The 14,623-nt window shown below is 45.8% G+C and overlaps 1 protein-coding gene across 1 annotated transcript in view; it reads right to left on the reverse strand.

Moving 5' to 3' along the window:
• Positions 1-283: 283 nt before the first annotated feature.
• Positions 284-14,623, reverse strand: part of LOC120852630 (colorectal mutant cancer protein) — a 311,627-nt gene continuing 297,287 nt past the window's right edge. Inside the window, exons 16-17 of the mRNA XM_040225966.1 lie at positions 7,082-7,204; positions 284-5,271 (exon numbers count right to left, since the gene is read on the reverse strand). Of these exons, the coding sequence (XP_040081900.1) occupies positions 5,091-5,271; positions 7,082-7,204 (304 nt within the window). The 3' untranslated portion in view covers positions 284-5,090. The remainder of the gene's footprint in view (positions 5,272-7,081; positions 7,205-14,623) is intronic.

Here is a 14,623-nt window from a genome sequence, read left to right on the forward strand (position 1 = left end):
CAATTAGATTTCCTCTTTCAGTCATTTTTTAAAAAGGAAAAAAGATCTAGATCCTTCGATAGGTACTAACTCCCTATTCAATCCAAATTTGGAAAGGTGGCCCATAGAAATCATGACAGATGGTGATGATTTCTTTGGCTCTTGGCTGTCTTGACCAATACAGTCTGTCTAGTTTCCTGCTTTGTTGAGGGCTCTCGATGTAACTACCAAACCTGTGATGTTTGACATTAAATGTTAGTATTGCAGAAGGAGAGTCATACCCTTCAATGAATACAGGTAAAAGTACATTATGGAATTAGAATTATTTATTCAGAATATAAGAATGTTTGTAAAATATTATAAATGTCTCTGTATAAATAAATGGAGTTTTTATTTAAAAAACAATTTTATATCAAATAAGACAAAGCTGTTTTACAGCAGCTAAAACTAAAGGCATCTGGAAACATTTAAAGCATACAAGTGAAGAATCTAAAAAATTACAAGGTATGGTACAGTGTTAAGTGTCAACCTTAAAGTGAGATTTTAATACAGTAGAACAATACTGACAAATGCAGACTTAGTCACATGTGCTTCAATAACTGACAGTACATTCAAGCGGCTTAAAAGCACATTTTCAAATAATAGGAAACTAAAATCACATGCAAAGTAAGTCTTAACAATGTCTAAAAACTGATTAGAAGTAGAAAAGTGAACATGTCTCATCCTTTTTGCATTGGGTTCAAACAGAAGCAGATAATATTGGGACTCCCATTCACCTGGACATCCATGGGCACTGTGAGTGAGTACCCCCACAGAACGTTTTCCACATGGATTAGATTTGCAGAACGGTGCAGAAGTGAGTAGTAGAATGAATAAGCAGGTCATGAATATGAGGGGATTTTGTTTCTAGCTTGCTCTGTACTGCTGAGCTGATGTTTCCGATGATTAGTGGATGAGTGATTTTTGTACCAACCTTGACTGGAAAAAAATCAGTGCTACTGGGCCAAGGGTGTGATTATCCAGTAGCAGTTGCTGTTACTGGGATGGAAGGATTTCTTGGTCACATGCAAAATCTCACTCAGATGCAGTGTGAGAGTTTATGCAGTGTAACCCTTCACCAAAAGTAGTTGTCTGTATGCAAATGTATCTTTCTCTACATAAGAATTAGGGAAACAAGAATGTGTGAACAGCTGCTATTCAACTTGTATCCTTTTCCAGTTCCTTAATATTTTAACAGCCACTGAGTGCTTACATTAATTAATGATTTTGGTGCCAGTTCTGGAAAATGACCATATGGCAGCCTAAGGCATTCATTTACTAGTGAATACAAACTTCAGAAAGTTAACTTCAGGTATGAGAAACAGGAATTTAGAAGGTGACAAGTTCAGCGCTAAACTACAGTCTGGCCTGTGCGAACATGAGATCTGAGTTAACTAGAATAGGACTTGGGTAGACTTAAGTGAGAAGACATAATTTGTGTTTTGTAACAAGTGATGCCTCTACAGAGTAAGCCTCAGAGAAAGGTTATAATAGTATCTTTGCTATCAAATAGGCCATTCCGTTGGAGAAATAGAAAAATAATTGTTAACGTGATTTTTTTCAGAATTTTTTTATAGTGTTACCAAGCGGCCCCTAGGTGCAGAAAAAATAATGTTTCTCATGCTTCTTTCCCTCCCACAGAATCTTTGGCAACCCTATGGGATGCATCCTAGTTAAATTCAGTTCGGAAATTGCAGTCATCAGAATTCTTTCCCCTTTTGAGTTCTAAAAACTGTCTAATTAAAAGCTGTTTGCTGTACTTAGAAATAGGTGCGGCTGTAAACTTAGGAAACATGATCTTTTTACTTTATACTTTCAGGGATGAGACACATTTCCAGCTATGCATTTGCAAATAATTTACGGGAAAAGCTTACTACTTTAAATTAGAAGTCATTAATAATACAAGTGGGTAACTTCTGTAGTCTTTACTTCACTCAAAACACAAGCATGGCACCCCCAACTCATGAGAGCTTTAAGATATTTAATAGAATTTAAAAATAACTGCAGGATAATTTCTGTGGGCCATAGGAAACAATTCATGCCGTGGGTAACTATGAGGCTTTTTTTTTTTTTCCCCCACTTAAAATAGTAATATGTATGCAGGTGGGAACTAGGCCACTTACCGGTGATTTCAAGATTTTCTTGAAACAGTAGATTCTTTGCTGTCCTCATCCTAAAAAGAAAGTCTCCTCGGCTCTTAACGCGCACTGCCTCCCAGAGTAGGAGAGCGTCCAGTCTCCGGGGTCCCTGTAAAGCTTGGCTGCAGAGGCTCAGAGGAAGACTTCCTAAGTTACACATCACTTCACAAGAGAATTAACCAACTATGTTTAACTGGCACTTAGGTTTTTTTTTTTTTTTTTTTTTTAATTGTGGCATGCCAGCAGATGGGAGTGAATATACAACAGTTAATTACCTGCATGGGCAGTGATAAAATGTTTCTGAGGTAGGGTGAGCATGAGAAATCCCAACCTTAAGATACAATCGTAACTTTTGGTATCATCTCAAAAGGGGGTCTTACTGCCTGCCAGCCCATGGCAGTTTAGGTAGCTGGTGCACGAGGGGTTTGGCAGAACATCACAGCCATGTGATCGGCGCAGGTGTTGATGGCACTACAGCTCCAGGCAGAAGTCTCTCTCACTTGAGATTCTGCCTCAGTGTAGAAGTGGGAAATTGTACTCCAGTGGAACTGGGAAGTGGGTTTTTTCTTCTCATGCCCATTTCTCTTAAGAGCCAGAGATTGAATTCTGGATTTAAACAATTAAAAATGAAAGTCTGAACATTGTTAAAGGCTCATTCAAGTTAGATAATGAGGATCATTGTTTACGTCTGATGGAGATGTTAATATAAACGTGCTCCTATTTAGAAAGAATAATTCAGGTTGTAAAAGAAAATGATCCAGGCACCTGCAATCATTTATTTCACCTATGCGATTTTAGTAAGCCTTGCAATTAGCATAATAACCAAGTGCCTGTTAGCTCACCTTCAACAAGAGTCTTGGGGAGTATGTGAAGAATACAAGGAAAGGTAATCAACTATTTAAAAGCTTTTATTCTGCACATTTATAAAAGTAACAGTTTTGCCAGGGAAAGTGTTCACCCAACCAGTATTATGTGGAAATATAAACTCAAAATGAGCTAAGTAGGGTCAGTAATGCTGGGGCTCTTAACGTAGAACTGAGGCTTCCCAGGTCTGGGATGGGTTCCAGGACTCTGGAAGAGCAGGCTCTGTTTTCCCTTAGAGCGAGAATGGTAGAGGTTCTGCGCTGGCACCCTTTGCAGTGGTGGTGAGAATGAGAGCCTCCCATCTCTGTGACGCCCGTTCCCCGCCCTGCGCAGCCCAGTTTGCTTCGGGAACATGTTTTCCCTGGGCAAGTTGGAAAACTGGAGAAAACCATGATTTCATCTGTTAAACTTTTTTTCTAAAAACACACTTTTGGGTCATTACATTTTCCTTGTAATGAAACTATCCAAAGAGTGAAAACTGACTTATTGTCACAAGAACGAAGTTTACCTTATCTATAACAGAACCAGAAGCTGGTGGGGCCCTTCGCGGTGACCACAGCACCCGAGAGCTGGGCCTGAGGCCAGCTGATGATGACTGTTTGAAGATGGGATGGCCTCGCTGCTGGCCTGAAGCAGGACGGCACTTCCGTGGGGGAATGGATGTACTCTGCCTTTGCAGACGGTGGCTGGGGTGTCCTTCCCTGTCAGACTGAGGGCTGCAGAATCTGTGTCCTGCCTCTGAGAACAGCTCACTGACACCGAGACGTGAATGCAGTGATCTGGTCGTAAGCAGATCTTTGAACATCTTTCTTCTAAGTGACTTCGAGTGGGTCTTCAGGAAAAATGGCAAGTGGTCCTTTAAAATGTCAGCCTAGGGTGGTGACAGCTGAAAAACTGCCACGGGGAACATTCCAGTAGAAAAGGGATGAAGAGTCGGTTTTCAAATGGAAGATCTTCCTGAAAGAATTCAGGTACTTTGGTCCTGCCCAGTCCTGTCACCATTTTGCTATAGCTGACACCCGTGGAATCACCATCTGCCACCCATTGCCATGTTTCTGGGGGATAAGAGGTGGCCTCCTCAGCTTTCCTTTGCCCTCTGCCCTTTGGAACAGCAGGGCGCACTCCTGAACTGGTGCCACAGCAGCAGCCTCTTAAATAGGTGGGTCAGCTGCAGAGCATTTCCCTCGAGAGAGAGGCAGGTCTGAAGCCATCAGTATGTTCCCGTTGGGGAGCTTTGATTCGTGGAGAACAGCAATTCTGCGGTGCCCAAGTCAGGAAGCACTAATGTGCCTCTGCTCCTGACAGTGTAGGTCCCTGACACGGATCAACAGGACTCTCTCAGCTGTTAGTAAGGCGGCACTGGGACAGGGAGATTCCTGTCTAAAGAGCGTTCCCTGCCCGTCCCTGCTGCCACTGGGAGGGGGAGGTCAAGGAGGTCAGACCCAACTGCTCTACCTGCAGCCTCAACATACGAGGGACTGGAAGGAACACGTACATGCCATCTGCCTGTGATCAACCTCCCGGAACACCTCTGAGTGACAGCCACCTCCTGAAGAGTTGATACCTGGGACTTGAAAACCAAAGCCTGGTTGCAGGAAAACGAAGCAGCAGCTCTTCTCGATGTGGAGCACTGCCTCCCCTCTGTCCCCACCGCCCCCACCAGTTCTCCCTAGAAGGAGAAAGGAGAAATGTGGGATGCCTGAGGTAAGGCTGGAAAGACTGGAAAATCAAACAGATGATGCCTGGATTATACCACGGATACAGAAAATGTGGGCGAGGGACAGAGCCAGTGCTGAAAGCAGCAGGAAGCCCTGCAGAGCCAGTGTGTGGGGCAGGAGTCCCCACGCCGCCCACAGCCCAGGAGGGGAGGGGGCCCCTCAGGGGACAGTCTACACCACCTCACCTGGGCCAGCTGCCCCGAGGCTGAGTCCAGGGCGCCTCCCTGCCAAGAGTGCCAGCCCGCCTGCCAGCCTTCCCTCTCCGCCCGACAGGTCCTACCCTCTGAGGCCCCCTCCTCAGTGACTGCTAGCCTCTAGCTCCACGGACAGAACCGTGGCGCTCAAGTGCCGACTACAGTGATGTTTCGTTGGTGTGAGGTCTGGAGTTCTCCTCCTCCAGCAGAGCTATTCTTTGCTTGAGCATCCTCACTTGGGTCTCGTGTCTCTCCACCATGGCCATCATCTGAGACTCCAGTTTCTTCAGTTTGTTTTGATGCTTCTTCTTTGCTTTCTCATAGGCAGCCACCAGGTTGCTATGTGGGCACAGAGGGAAATGGGAATGAAGGCTTATCTTAAGTAGCACTGAGACACACACACACTGTGCTGTCCACTGGATGACCGGGTCTGGTAAGTACCACTCTGAAAGAACAGGCCGCTGGGCCTCCGAAATAAGAACTTGAAATCAGGTGGTTAGTATTTCAACACTTGGGCTCTCCTGGTGCCTCAGTGGCAAAGAATCCACCTGCCAGTGCAGGAGACACAAGTTCAATCCCTGGGTTGTGAAGATCCCCTGAAGGAAATGGCTACCCACCCCAGCTTTCTTGCCTCAGAAATCCCATGGACAGAGGATCCTGGTGGGCTGCAGCCCATGTGGTCGAAAACGTCCACACGACTTAGCAACTTAACAAGAAGGGTCGCAGCACTCACGGTCACTCAGGTCTTGACCTGACCACAGTGAACTTAGCCTGACTGCTAGAGGCTCGTCACTAACATTAAGCGGGGTTTAAAACCAACAGTCCAAACTAACCACATCCAAAATAGGTGAGCTGAAATGGTAGCTGAATTGTAACAATCTGTCATGAAAATACAAGTAGTAGGTCTGTTGCCGTTCCATGGCTGCTTACGATCGTTGCAACGCTGCAATCTTAAGTCACCGCCATAGCTTGAAGACAGATAGACCCCAGCAGCTGTCCTTGATGCTGTGGCTGACGGACTCAGTGCTCACAGGCCGTGAACTAATGCTGCCAGCCAAACCCAGGTCTCTGGGGGATAGGGCAGGGGCTGAGCCCAGAGCTAGGTAAGTCTCCATACCCTGTTCTGTGCTCAGTCATATCTGACTGTCTGTCACCCCAGGGACCCACCAGGCTCCTCTGTCCTTGGGGATTCTCCAGGCAAGAACACTGGAATGGGGAGCTGTTCCCTCCTTCAGGGGATCTTCCCGACCCCAGGAATTGAACCTGGATCTCCTGCATTGCAGGCAGAGTCTTTACCAGCTGAGCTATCTAAGACCCCTCCCCCACCCTCTCTGTGCCAAAACAGCACTCCACCTCCCTTCTGTACGCTGTCAGCTTCTCAAAGCCCAGGACTCCCAAAGCCTTCTGAAGGGAAATGTGAGGTCCTTTATTTCTCTGTGAAGCTGGGTTTTCTTAGAATGTTTCAAACACACTGCCTGTGGAAGCAGCTGGGAGAATCCAGCTGTCTTCTATTAAAGCAGAGATTAAAAACATTTGCAAAATTGTAAAAACAGTGCCCCTCTTCTAATTACTTTCTGGAAAACTGATTTTTAAAATAAATGTCATTTGTGTTACATTTAGTGAGTTGGGTTTTTTTAATTTGGTAAATGAATAAAACCTTTAAAAGTCTCATTTGAGAAACTAATAGACAAATTTTATTGATAAGTTAATTTGAAAGAACAAAACTTTAAGGTCTTTTTTTTTTTTTTAAATGTAAAGGTGTCATGAGCCTGAAAGGTTTGAGGCTCCCATCTTAGAGCATTGCTTCCTGAAGTACCCCACCTGATTCTTGAATGCTGCTCAAATAAAACATTCTGTAGCCAGTCTCGTTTGGAAAATGCTGGCTTAAACCTAGGCTGATTTTTGTTTTAATTGTACGACTTCTCAGAACCTCTCCTACATGAAGGGCTAAGAGGGGATCACAGTTGGCTGCATCTGCCATCCTTAAAGAGCATTCCTCAAGTTTCTGTGGAGCACCGGGAGGTGGAGCCCTAGGGAGGAGTGCGCTTCAAGGAGGCGGTGGCAGACACACCATTGTCCACAGTCAATTCCCAGCAATTATGGTGCGTAAGTCCAAGAATCACTTGGATTATAGACAGTGAGGTTGTACCTGTTGGCTCGCTTTAGGTCATTAACAAACTCTGCTGATTGCTGGTGTCGGATTTCACTGCTCTTTGTGAGTCTTTCCAAGGCACTCACCAACTCTTGAACTCTGGCCTTTAACTTCTTCTCTCTGTATCAAGGAGAGACGAAGCACGCCATTTAGTAACGGAGATGATGGATCGGGCTGCTGCCCTGACGGGGGCAGAGTGGAGCATGACTTTGCTCAGGACTCCGGCCTTTGGACTGGGCGCAAAGGGGAGAGGGCACAGGAGCCCAGCACCTCGCTGCTGTGTTCCTGAATGCCCTTCAGAAAGGTTCCGGAAGGCTGGGGTCGGCTCTTTTTTAATGATAGAGACCTTTAGAGAGGTGTGTGTCACAAAGGAACAATACAGGAAGTTGTTTTCTCATCTTCCAGGTGAGGAGACAAGTTCCTGGAGAAGTTCCTCTGGGTAGACCTGAGCCAGTGGGCCAGCAGAGTGCAGCCTGCCCGCAGAACCCGGACCTGCGCTCAAGCCTTTTTCCAAGCTGCTCAGCATCTCCCGAACCCCTGGGGGCTTGAGAGTACACAGCTGGCCTGGGCACTACCTGGGCCAGGTCCTCAGTCAGTGAAACCAACACAAGCCTACCTTGAAAAGTAGAAAAAGGTGGTTCTCTGTGAAAGTCCTTGATCACATTTTCCACATTTAAAAAGGATGGAAGTTAAACTTGCACTTTCATTCGACTCCCCCTACTCCTTGGCTTCAAGTCTGGTGGGTCTTTATTACTACAGTGATCCGAGGTAACTGATTTGGGAGGTTTGGGGTGCCCCGTCGGGTTACTGCCCTCCTCTCCCTCCTACGAGAGGAGGACATAGGCAGGGGGATGGGACTGGCCACCGTCCTCCTCCCAAGGCCCCCATCTTTGGCACAGTGTCACTCTGTGTGCGGCGCACTTGGCACAGGTCAGCACAGCCTGCGTGATCGGTTCCGCAAGCTCCCCACTGGCACGTAGGCTCCAGGATGGCGAGGACCTTATTTGGCTTGTTCCACGGTGTATCCCCAGTGCCATGCCTGAGAGACTTTCACAACGGCAAAAGTGAAAACAAATCACTGAAGGTATCTGGTACCTTGGAGCATATCAGGTAACCAGGATTTATGGAAGACACTGCTCTAAGAAAAATGCATGGGTGTATGAGGAATGTAGATGAGCACAATGAGTCTGGAAGGCAGTTTGGCAGCATCTAGCAAAATAAAAAAAATGAACACATCCCTTGACTAAGCACCTTCTAGGGAGTTTAGAGAAACATGAGATTACAGTTGGATTCACTTCAGCACTGCTTAGAATAGATAAGAATGGGAAACAACCAGGGAGCTGGTTAAGTTACGATCTGCTTTTGCTTCTGTTAAAATGCTCACTGTTAATCAAAAATGCAGGCTGACGTGCCCTGGAATAGAAAGGCATCTGAACACTGTCAAATGAAAAGGGTGAGTTCTGTTGGATGCCACAGGTTTGCAAAAACATGAATATCTGATACACTGATAGCGGACTAAAAGGCTAAATGCTCAACAGTGCTGAACTCCTGCAAAGAGAGCATGGGATGCTTTCATTTTCTTCTCAAGTTGTTTGAAATGTTCCTAATTCTGGATGCTTTTGTAAAGTGTAGGATGGGTGTGTGGGGGTCACCTTGAGGGGGTGGGCTGTCAGGAGCTCTGGGGTTCAGCCATGGTTCACCCCTCCTGGCTTTTCAAATATCTGATCTTTTACTTGTCTGCCCCCAGCTACTGTAAGTGCAATTCCAGCTTCCCAAATTGATTAAAAGAAAGGTGTTGCTACACAAAAATCCAGGCCTACTTTTATGGGGATGGTGGGAGGAAGATATTTGAAAAAGGGAGCATCATACCCAGTGACTTCCTCCCACCGGCCCTAAAGAGGGCAGGAGCCTCCTGCAGAGCCTTCCTGTTGGTGCCTCCTGTTTGCCGAGGCTTCTGGGTCCTGGCAGCCACCAGGAAATGCTCAGATCTGGCTGCAGTTCCCACTGGGATCCTAGAGGCACCGTCTCCCACCATGGGGAGTGCGGCTCTTGCCTTGCTGCCCAAACCACTGCCTCAGCCTTGCAGGGCCTTCTGTCAAACCAGGGAAAGTTAGGAGAGCATAGAAGATCTGTCCCCTCGGCCCTCTGACTATAAAGAAGAGAGAAGAATGATTTGTTTTACATTTTGTCACTGTTTTGATTCTTCTTTTATTCTAAAGTTGACTGATAGTGCAAAAGGAAAGAAGAAAATCATAAAGAGAATTTAACGTCTAACCATGAACTCAAATTGATAACAAAACTGCCTGGAACAGTACCACTCCCTACCCCTGGTCACGCACACTCCTACCCAGCTCCGGAGGAAGAGTGAGGATCTCCCAGCCTCCGCACAGCAAAGGGCTTCCTGCCCTGGGGCCTGTGGCCACCACCAATGAGGACAGGACCCAGGGAAGCAAGAGAAACCTTCACTGACCCTCCCCAATCCTGGGGAGTGGGGGAGATGGTCAGGCTGGGGGTAGGAAGCCACATCTGGAAGCTGGGACCCCTCAGGCCTCAGGAAGGCAGACAGGAGTGAACTGTTCACTAGAACCGCAATGCTGATTTATTTAAAGCCATGAAGACAGGCTGAAACTCAAACCTAAAACACGAGTTACTTTCTACTTGTCTTTGTTTGAATGAGGCAGCCACCTCCAGTAAGAGCCATGCCTCCAGGGTTGCTCGTCTGGATTGAAACACTAAACTCTGCTGGAACAATTCCAGAGCCGCCTCATGCCAGCCTTCAAGGGTCAGGAGCCCTTTGAGTCCTTGAGACACAGCCAGTTTGAACTGAGATGTGCTGTAAATGTGCAGTACCCACTGGGGCTTTCCTGGCGGCTAAGTGGCAAAGAATCCACGTGCCAGTGCAGAGGACGCAGGTTCAATCCCCGATGCGCCTCGGAGCAAATAGGCCCACGTGCCACAACTCCTGAGTGTGTGCACTAGAGCCCAGGAGCCTCAGCTATGAAGCTCCGCTCCTGAAGCCCACACGCCCTGGATCTATGCTCCACAGTAAGAGAAGCCTGCACAATGAGAAGGCCACGCACAGCAACTAGAGTAGCCCCTGCTTTCAACAACGAGAGAAAGCCCACACGAAGACCCAGTGCAGCCAGGAATAGGCTCAATATAAAAAAAGAATGTAAAATAACTAAAAATACTGAATATACATTAAAATGATATTTTAGAATGTCTCTGCTTTTAATAGTCCTCAGCTACTAGAAAACGCACATTACACATGTGATGTGGACAGGACTGCTCTAAAGCGTGGGTCTGTTGTAACAGTGCCAGGGTAGGTTTGGGTTGAGACCCGGGAATTAAACTTTTAAGAAGTGCTCCATGTGATCAAAACAGCATGCTATTGGCATAAAAATAGACGTGATCAGTGGAATAGAATAGAGAGCCCAGAAATAAACCCATGCGTATATGGTCAATTTATGACAAAGGAACCAAAAATATCCAACAGGGAAAGGACAGTTTCTTAGATAAATGGTCACAGGAGAACTGGATACCTACATGCAAGAGAATGAAACTGGATCACTGCCTTACATCGTACAAAACAAAGTAAGTCAAGTGCTAGATTAACGAGTAAGGCCGGAAGCCATCAGACTCCTAGAAGAAAACATAAGCACCTTATACCAATCCTGGTGATGGTTTTTTGAATCTGACAGCAAAAGCAAAGGCAACAATAGCAAATACAGAGAAATGGGGCTGTATTAGATTCTTTACATCAAAGGAAACCAACAAAATGCAAAGTCTACTGAATGGGAGAAAATAGTTAGAAATCATGTCTCTAATAAGGGGTTAGTTAGTACCCATAATACACAAAGAATCCATACAACTCAAATAGCAAAAAAAAAAAAACAAAAACAAAAACCAAACCAACAACAAAAAACCCAGATTAAAAAGTGAGCAGAAGCTGGGGTTTGAATAGAAGAGAGAAAAAAAAAAAAAGCATAAGGTCTGAATGGACATTTTCTCAAAGACATACAGATGGCTAACAGGCAATGTGAAAAAGATGCTCAACATCACTGATCATCACTGACCACAATGAGATAGCATTCTGACCAGTGTGAGCTGGTTATTATTTAAAAAATAGAAGGACAATAACAAGTTTTGGTAAGGATACAGAGAAAAGGGAAGCCTTGTGTACTGTTGGTGGGAATATAAACTGGCGCAGCCACTAAGAAACAGAATGAAAGTGTCCCCAAAAATTAAAAATAAAACTAACATGATCCAGCAACTCCACCTCTGGGTATGTACCCAAAGAAAATGAGATCACCATCTTGGAAAGACACCTGCACCCTCACGTCACTGCAGCAGCATTTACAATAGCCAAGATACGAGCACAACCTAAGTGCCCGTCAGTGGATACATGGATAAGAATGTGGTACATACAGAAAATGCAGTATCACTCAGCCACCAAAAGGTGAAGCTCTGCCATCTGCAACAACGTGGATGGACCTCAAGGGTTATGCTGTGTAGAGGTAAGACAGAGAAAGGCTAACACTGTATCTCATGTGTATGTGGAACCTAAAAAACCAAAAAAAAAAAAAAACCCACCACAAAAAACCCCCCAAAACAAGTTCACAGGTTCAGAGAACAGACTGGTGGTTGCCATAAGTGAGAGTTGGAGGTGGGCAAAGTGGGTGAAGGGGATTAAAGGGTACACACTGCCAGTTGTAAAGTAAGTCCTGAGGGTGTAGTGTATAATGCGGTGATTATATTTACTGTATTGCATACTTGAAAGTGGCTAAGAGAGATCTTAAAAGAAATTTTTTGGTAACTATGGTGACAGATGTTAACCAGACTTATTACAGTGGTCATTTTTCAACATATGCAAATACTGAATCATCACTCTGTACACCAGATACTAACATAATGTTATAAGTCCATTATATCTCAGTAAAAAAAAAGAATGCCTCAGATGATTTCTTCTTCTTGTGCAAATTTTGAAAACTGGTAAGGTAGCAGGGCTCTTTACCTGGGTCTACAGATGAATTTCATGTTGTCTTGAACTCTGAATCTTTATGCAAAATTACATGCACAGCTCTCCTGAAGACCATACAGCTTTACTCAGATTTTCCAAGGATGACTTCAAAAATGCTATAAGCCGTACACTTCAACAATTCATACCCTGTTCCTTGTAGTTTCTAATTCACATCTGCTTGGCTTTCAGTTAAGAAATAATTTATATGGTTTGTCTAGGTAATAAGGCTAAAAGGAGCACTTTCATAGGCTCCACGCAGATGAGAAAGTACAACATAACCACTACATGTTCCATTTGTCCCTTGAGTGGCAGTGCTTTCACATAGAGTTTCCTGGAATGCCCAGGACTGACATCCTTGCCTTCTTTTCTGGCCTGTAGTATAAGCCCTCACAATTATGAACCTTTACTGCTGGCTCCCGCTAGTACCACGAAAACCCACGTGTTCCAGCACACTTAGAGGTTTCACTTACAGGTCTTCCCACCCCCTCACCCCTAAAAGGTTAATTTTGGTCACGAAAGGTCTTCTGAGTCTTACTCTAGCCACAGCTGCTTTTTATCTATTTTAATGGAAGCACAGAGTTGTTGGCAGAGGCATATACTCAGGGTATCTGAGGGGCAGATTCGTGGTGGAAGTTTGCAGGCAATGAGCAAAGCCAGGCGGACAGCCGGGCAGGGGATGGCCTTGCAGGCTGTGTGGTGAGGCTGTCCGTGGCCAGGAGTCTGGAAGCAGGGCTGCCATCACAGCTGGGGATAGGGCAGGGGCCGGCACCAGCCGGGAAGCCTTCCAGAGGAGTGCCCATCAGACCCAGCCTCAGGGAGTTGTGGCCATGGGGCCTGGAGTTTCTCGGTAATTGTGAGAATTGTCTCCTGGGGTTCCTCCGCCTCACCTTCCGTTTACTGGTCACCCCCAGCCAGGCTTCTGTCTCCAGTGGTAACTGTCCCGGGGCTCTGGGTGTCGTAGTCTGTCCCAATCTGACCTGAAGCACCTTCCCCCCCTCCCCTCAAGCCTGGCTTCCATCCCTCTTCCCCGGCCGTTCTTGGCATCTCCTGCCCTGGCTGCCTTCTCTGCACCTCTGCCTGCTGAGAGTATCTGGGACTTGGGCCTGGACTCTTTTATAGCCCACCCTTTCTTGCTTCTTTCCATTCCCATTTATTTTCCTAAAAACTACCTACGTGCTAAAAACTCCTGACTCATGAGCATCTTCAATTCAGCAAGTGGAACTGGATGGTCTGGTCTATCCATGCCTCTGTCCCGGAAGGTGTGCGGCAACACCTCTTGCTCAGTGGCCGACACCAGTCTCAATTCAGCCCTGACCCCCCTTTCCCTCATCCTGTGTGTCCGCTTGGCAGCAGACCCCTACATGGGGGCTGTGCCTGTTGCCACCACCGGGTCTAAGCTGCCACTGTTTCTCAGCCACCACTGGAGCCTCCTACTTGGTTTATCTGCTTCACCTTTGTACCCCGTAGTCAAGTTTCCACAGAGTGGCCGGAGGAATTTTCTAATATGACAAATCAGATCATATTATTACACTGTATTGAAAATCAAGTCCACGGTCTTACTTTGACTAAAGCGCTACTTGACCCAGGCTTTGGAGTCACCCTCCGCCTTGCACCCTGGAATCCTATCCCTTCTCAGCCCACACCAAGCGTTATTTCCCAGAACAGAACCCTGTGCAGTCAGTCCCCTCTCCTTGGGATGAACTTCCTCCACTACACTATGTTTCCTCCTTGTCTCAGCTTAAATGTCACCTCCTCAGAGAAGCCTACCCTGACCACCCATCTAAACAAATGTCCCAGAGTTATGACATCCCCAGCATCTTATTTCCCCCATTACTTATTGCAATCTATATATATATTTTTTTGAAAGAAAATCTCTGCAGTGACTGTGACTCTGTTTATTTCCTTCATGGTAGATTGCCAGGAAAAATACCAATAACCTCAGATATGCAGATGACACCACCCTAATGGTAGAAAGTGAAGAGGAACTAAAGAGCCTCTTGATGAAGGTATAAGAGGAGAGTGAAAAAGCTGGCTTATAACTCAATATTCAAAAAACGAAGATCAGGGCATCCAGTCCCATCACTTCATGGCAAATAGATGGGTAACAATGGAAACAGTGATAGACTTTATTTTCTTGGTCTCCAAAATCACTACGGATGGTGATGACAGCAATGGAATTAAAAGATGCTTGCTCCTTGGAAGAAAAGCTATGACCAACCTAGACAGCTTATTGAAAAGCAAAGACATCACTTTGTTGACAAATGTCCATATAGTCAAAGCTATGGTTTTTTCCAGTAGCTGTGTACAGATGTGAGAGTTGGATCATAGGGAATGTTGAGCACTGAAGAATTGATGCTTTGAAATTGTGGTGCTGGAGAAGACTCTTGAGAGTTCCTTGGACAGCAAGGAGATTAAACCAGTCATTCCTAAAGGAAATCAACCCTGGATACTCATTGGAGGTACTGATGCTGAAGCTGAAGCTCCAATACTTGGGCCACCTGATGTGAGAAACTGACTCA

Source organism: Oryx dammah, unplaced genomic scaffold (assembly GCF_014754425.2).
Source record: "Oryx dammah isolate SB20612 unplaced genomic scaffold, SCBI_Odam_1.1 HiC_scaffold_26, whole genome shotgun sequence".
Taxonomy (NCBI): Eukaryota; Metazoa; Chordata; class Mammalia; order Artiodactyla; family Bovidae; genus Oryx; species Oryx dammah.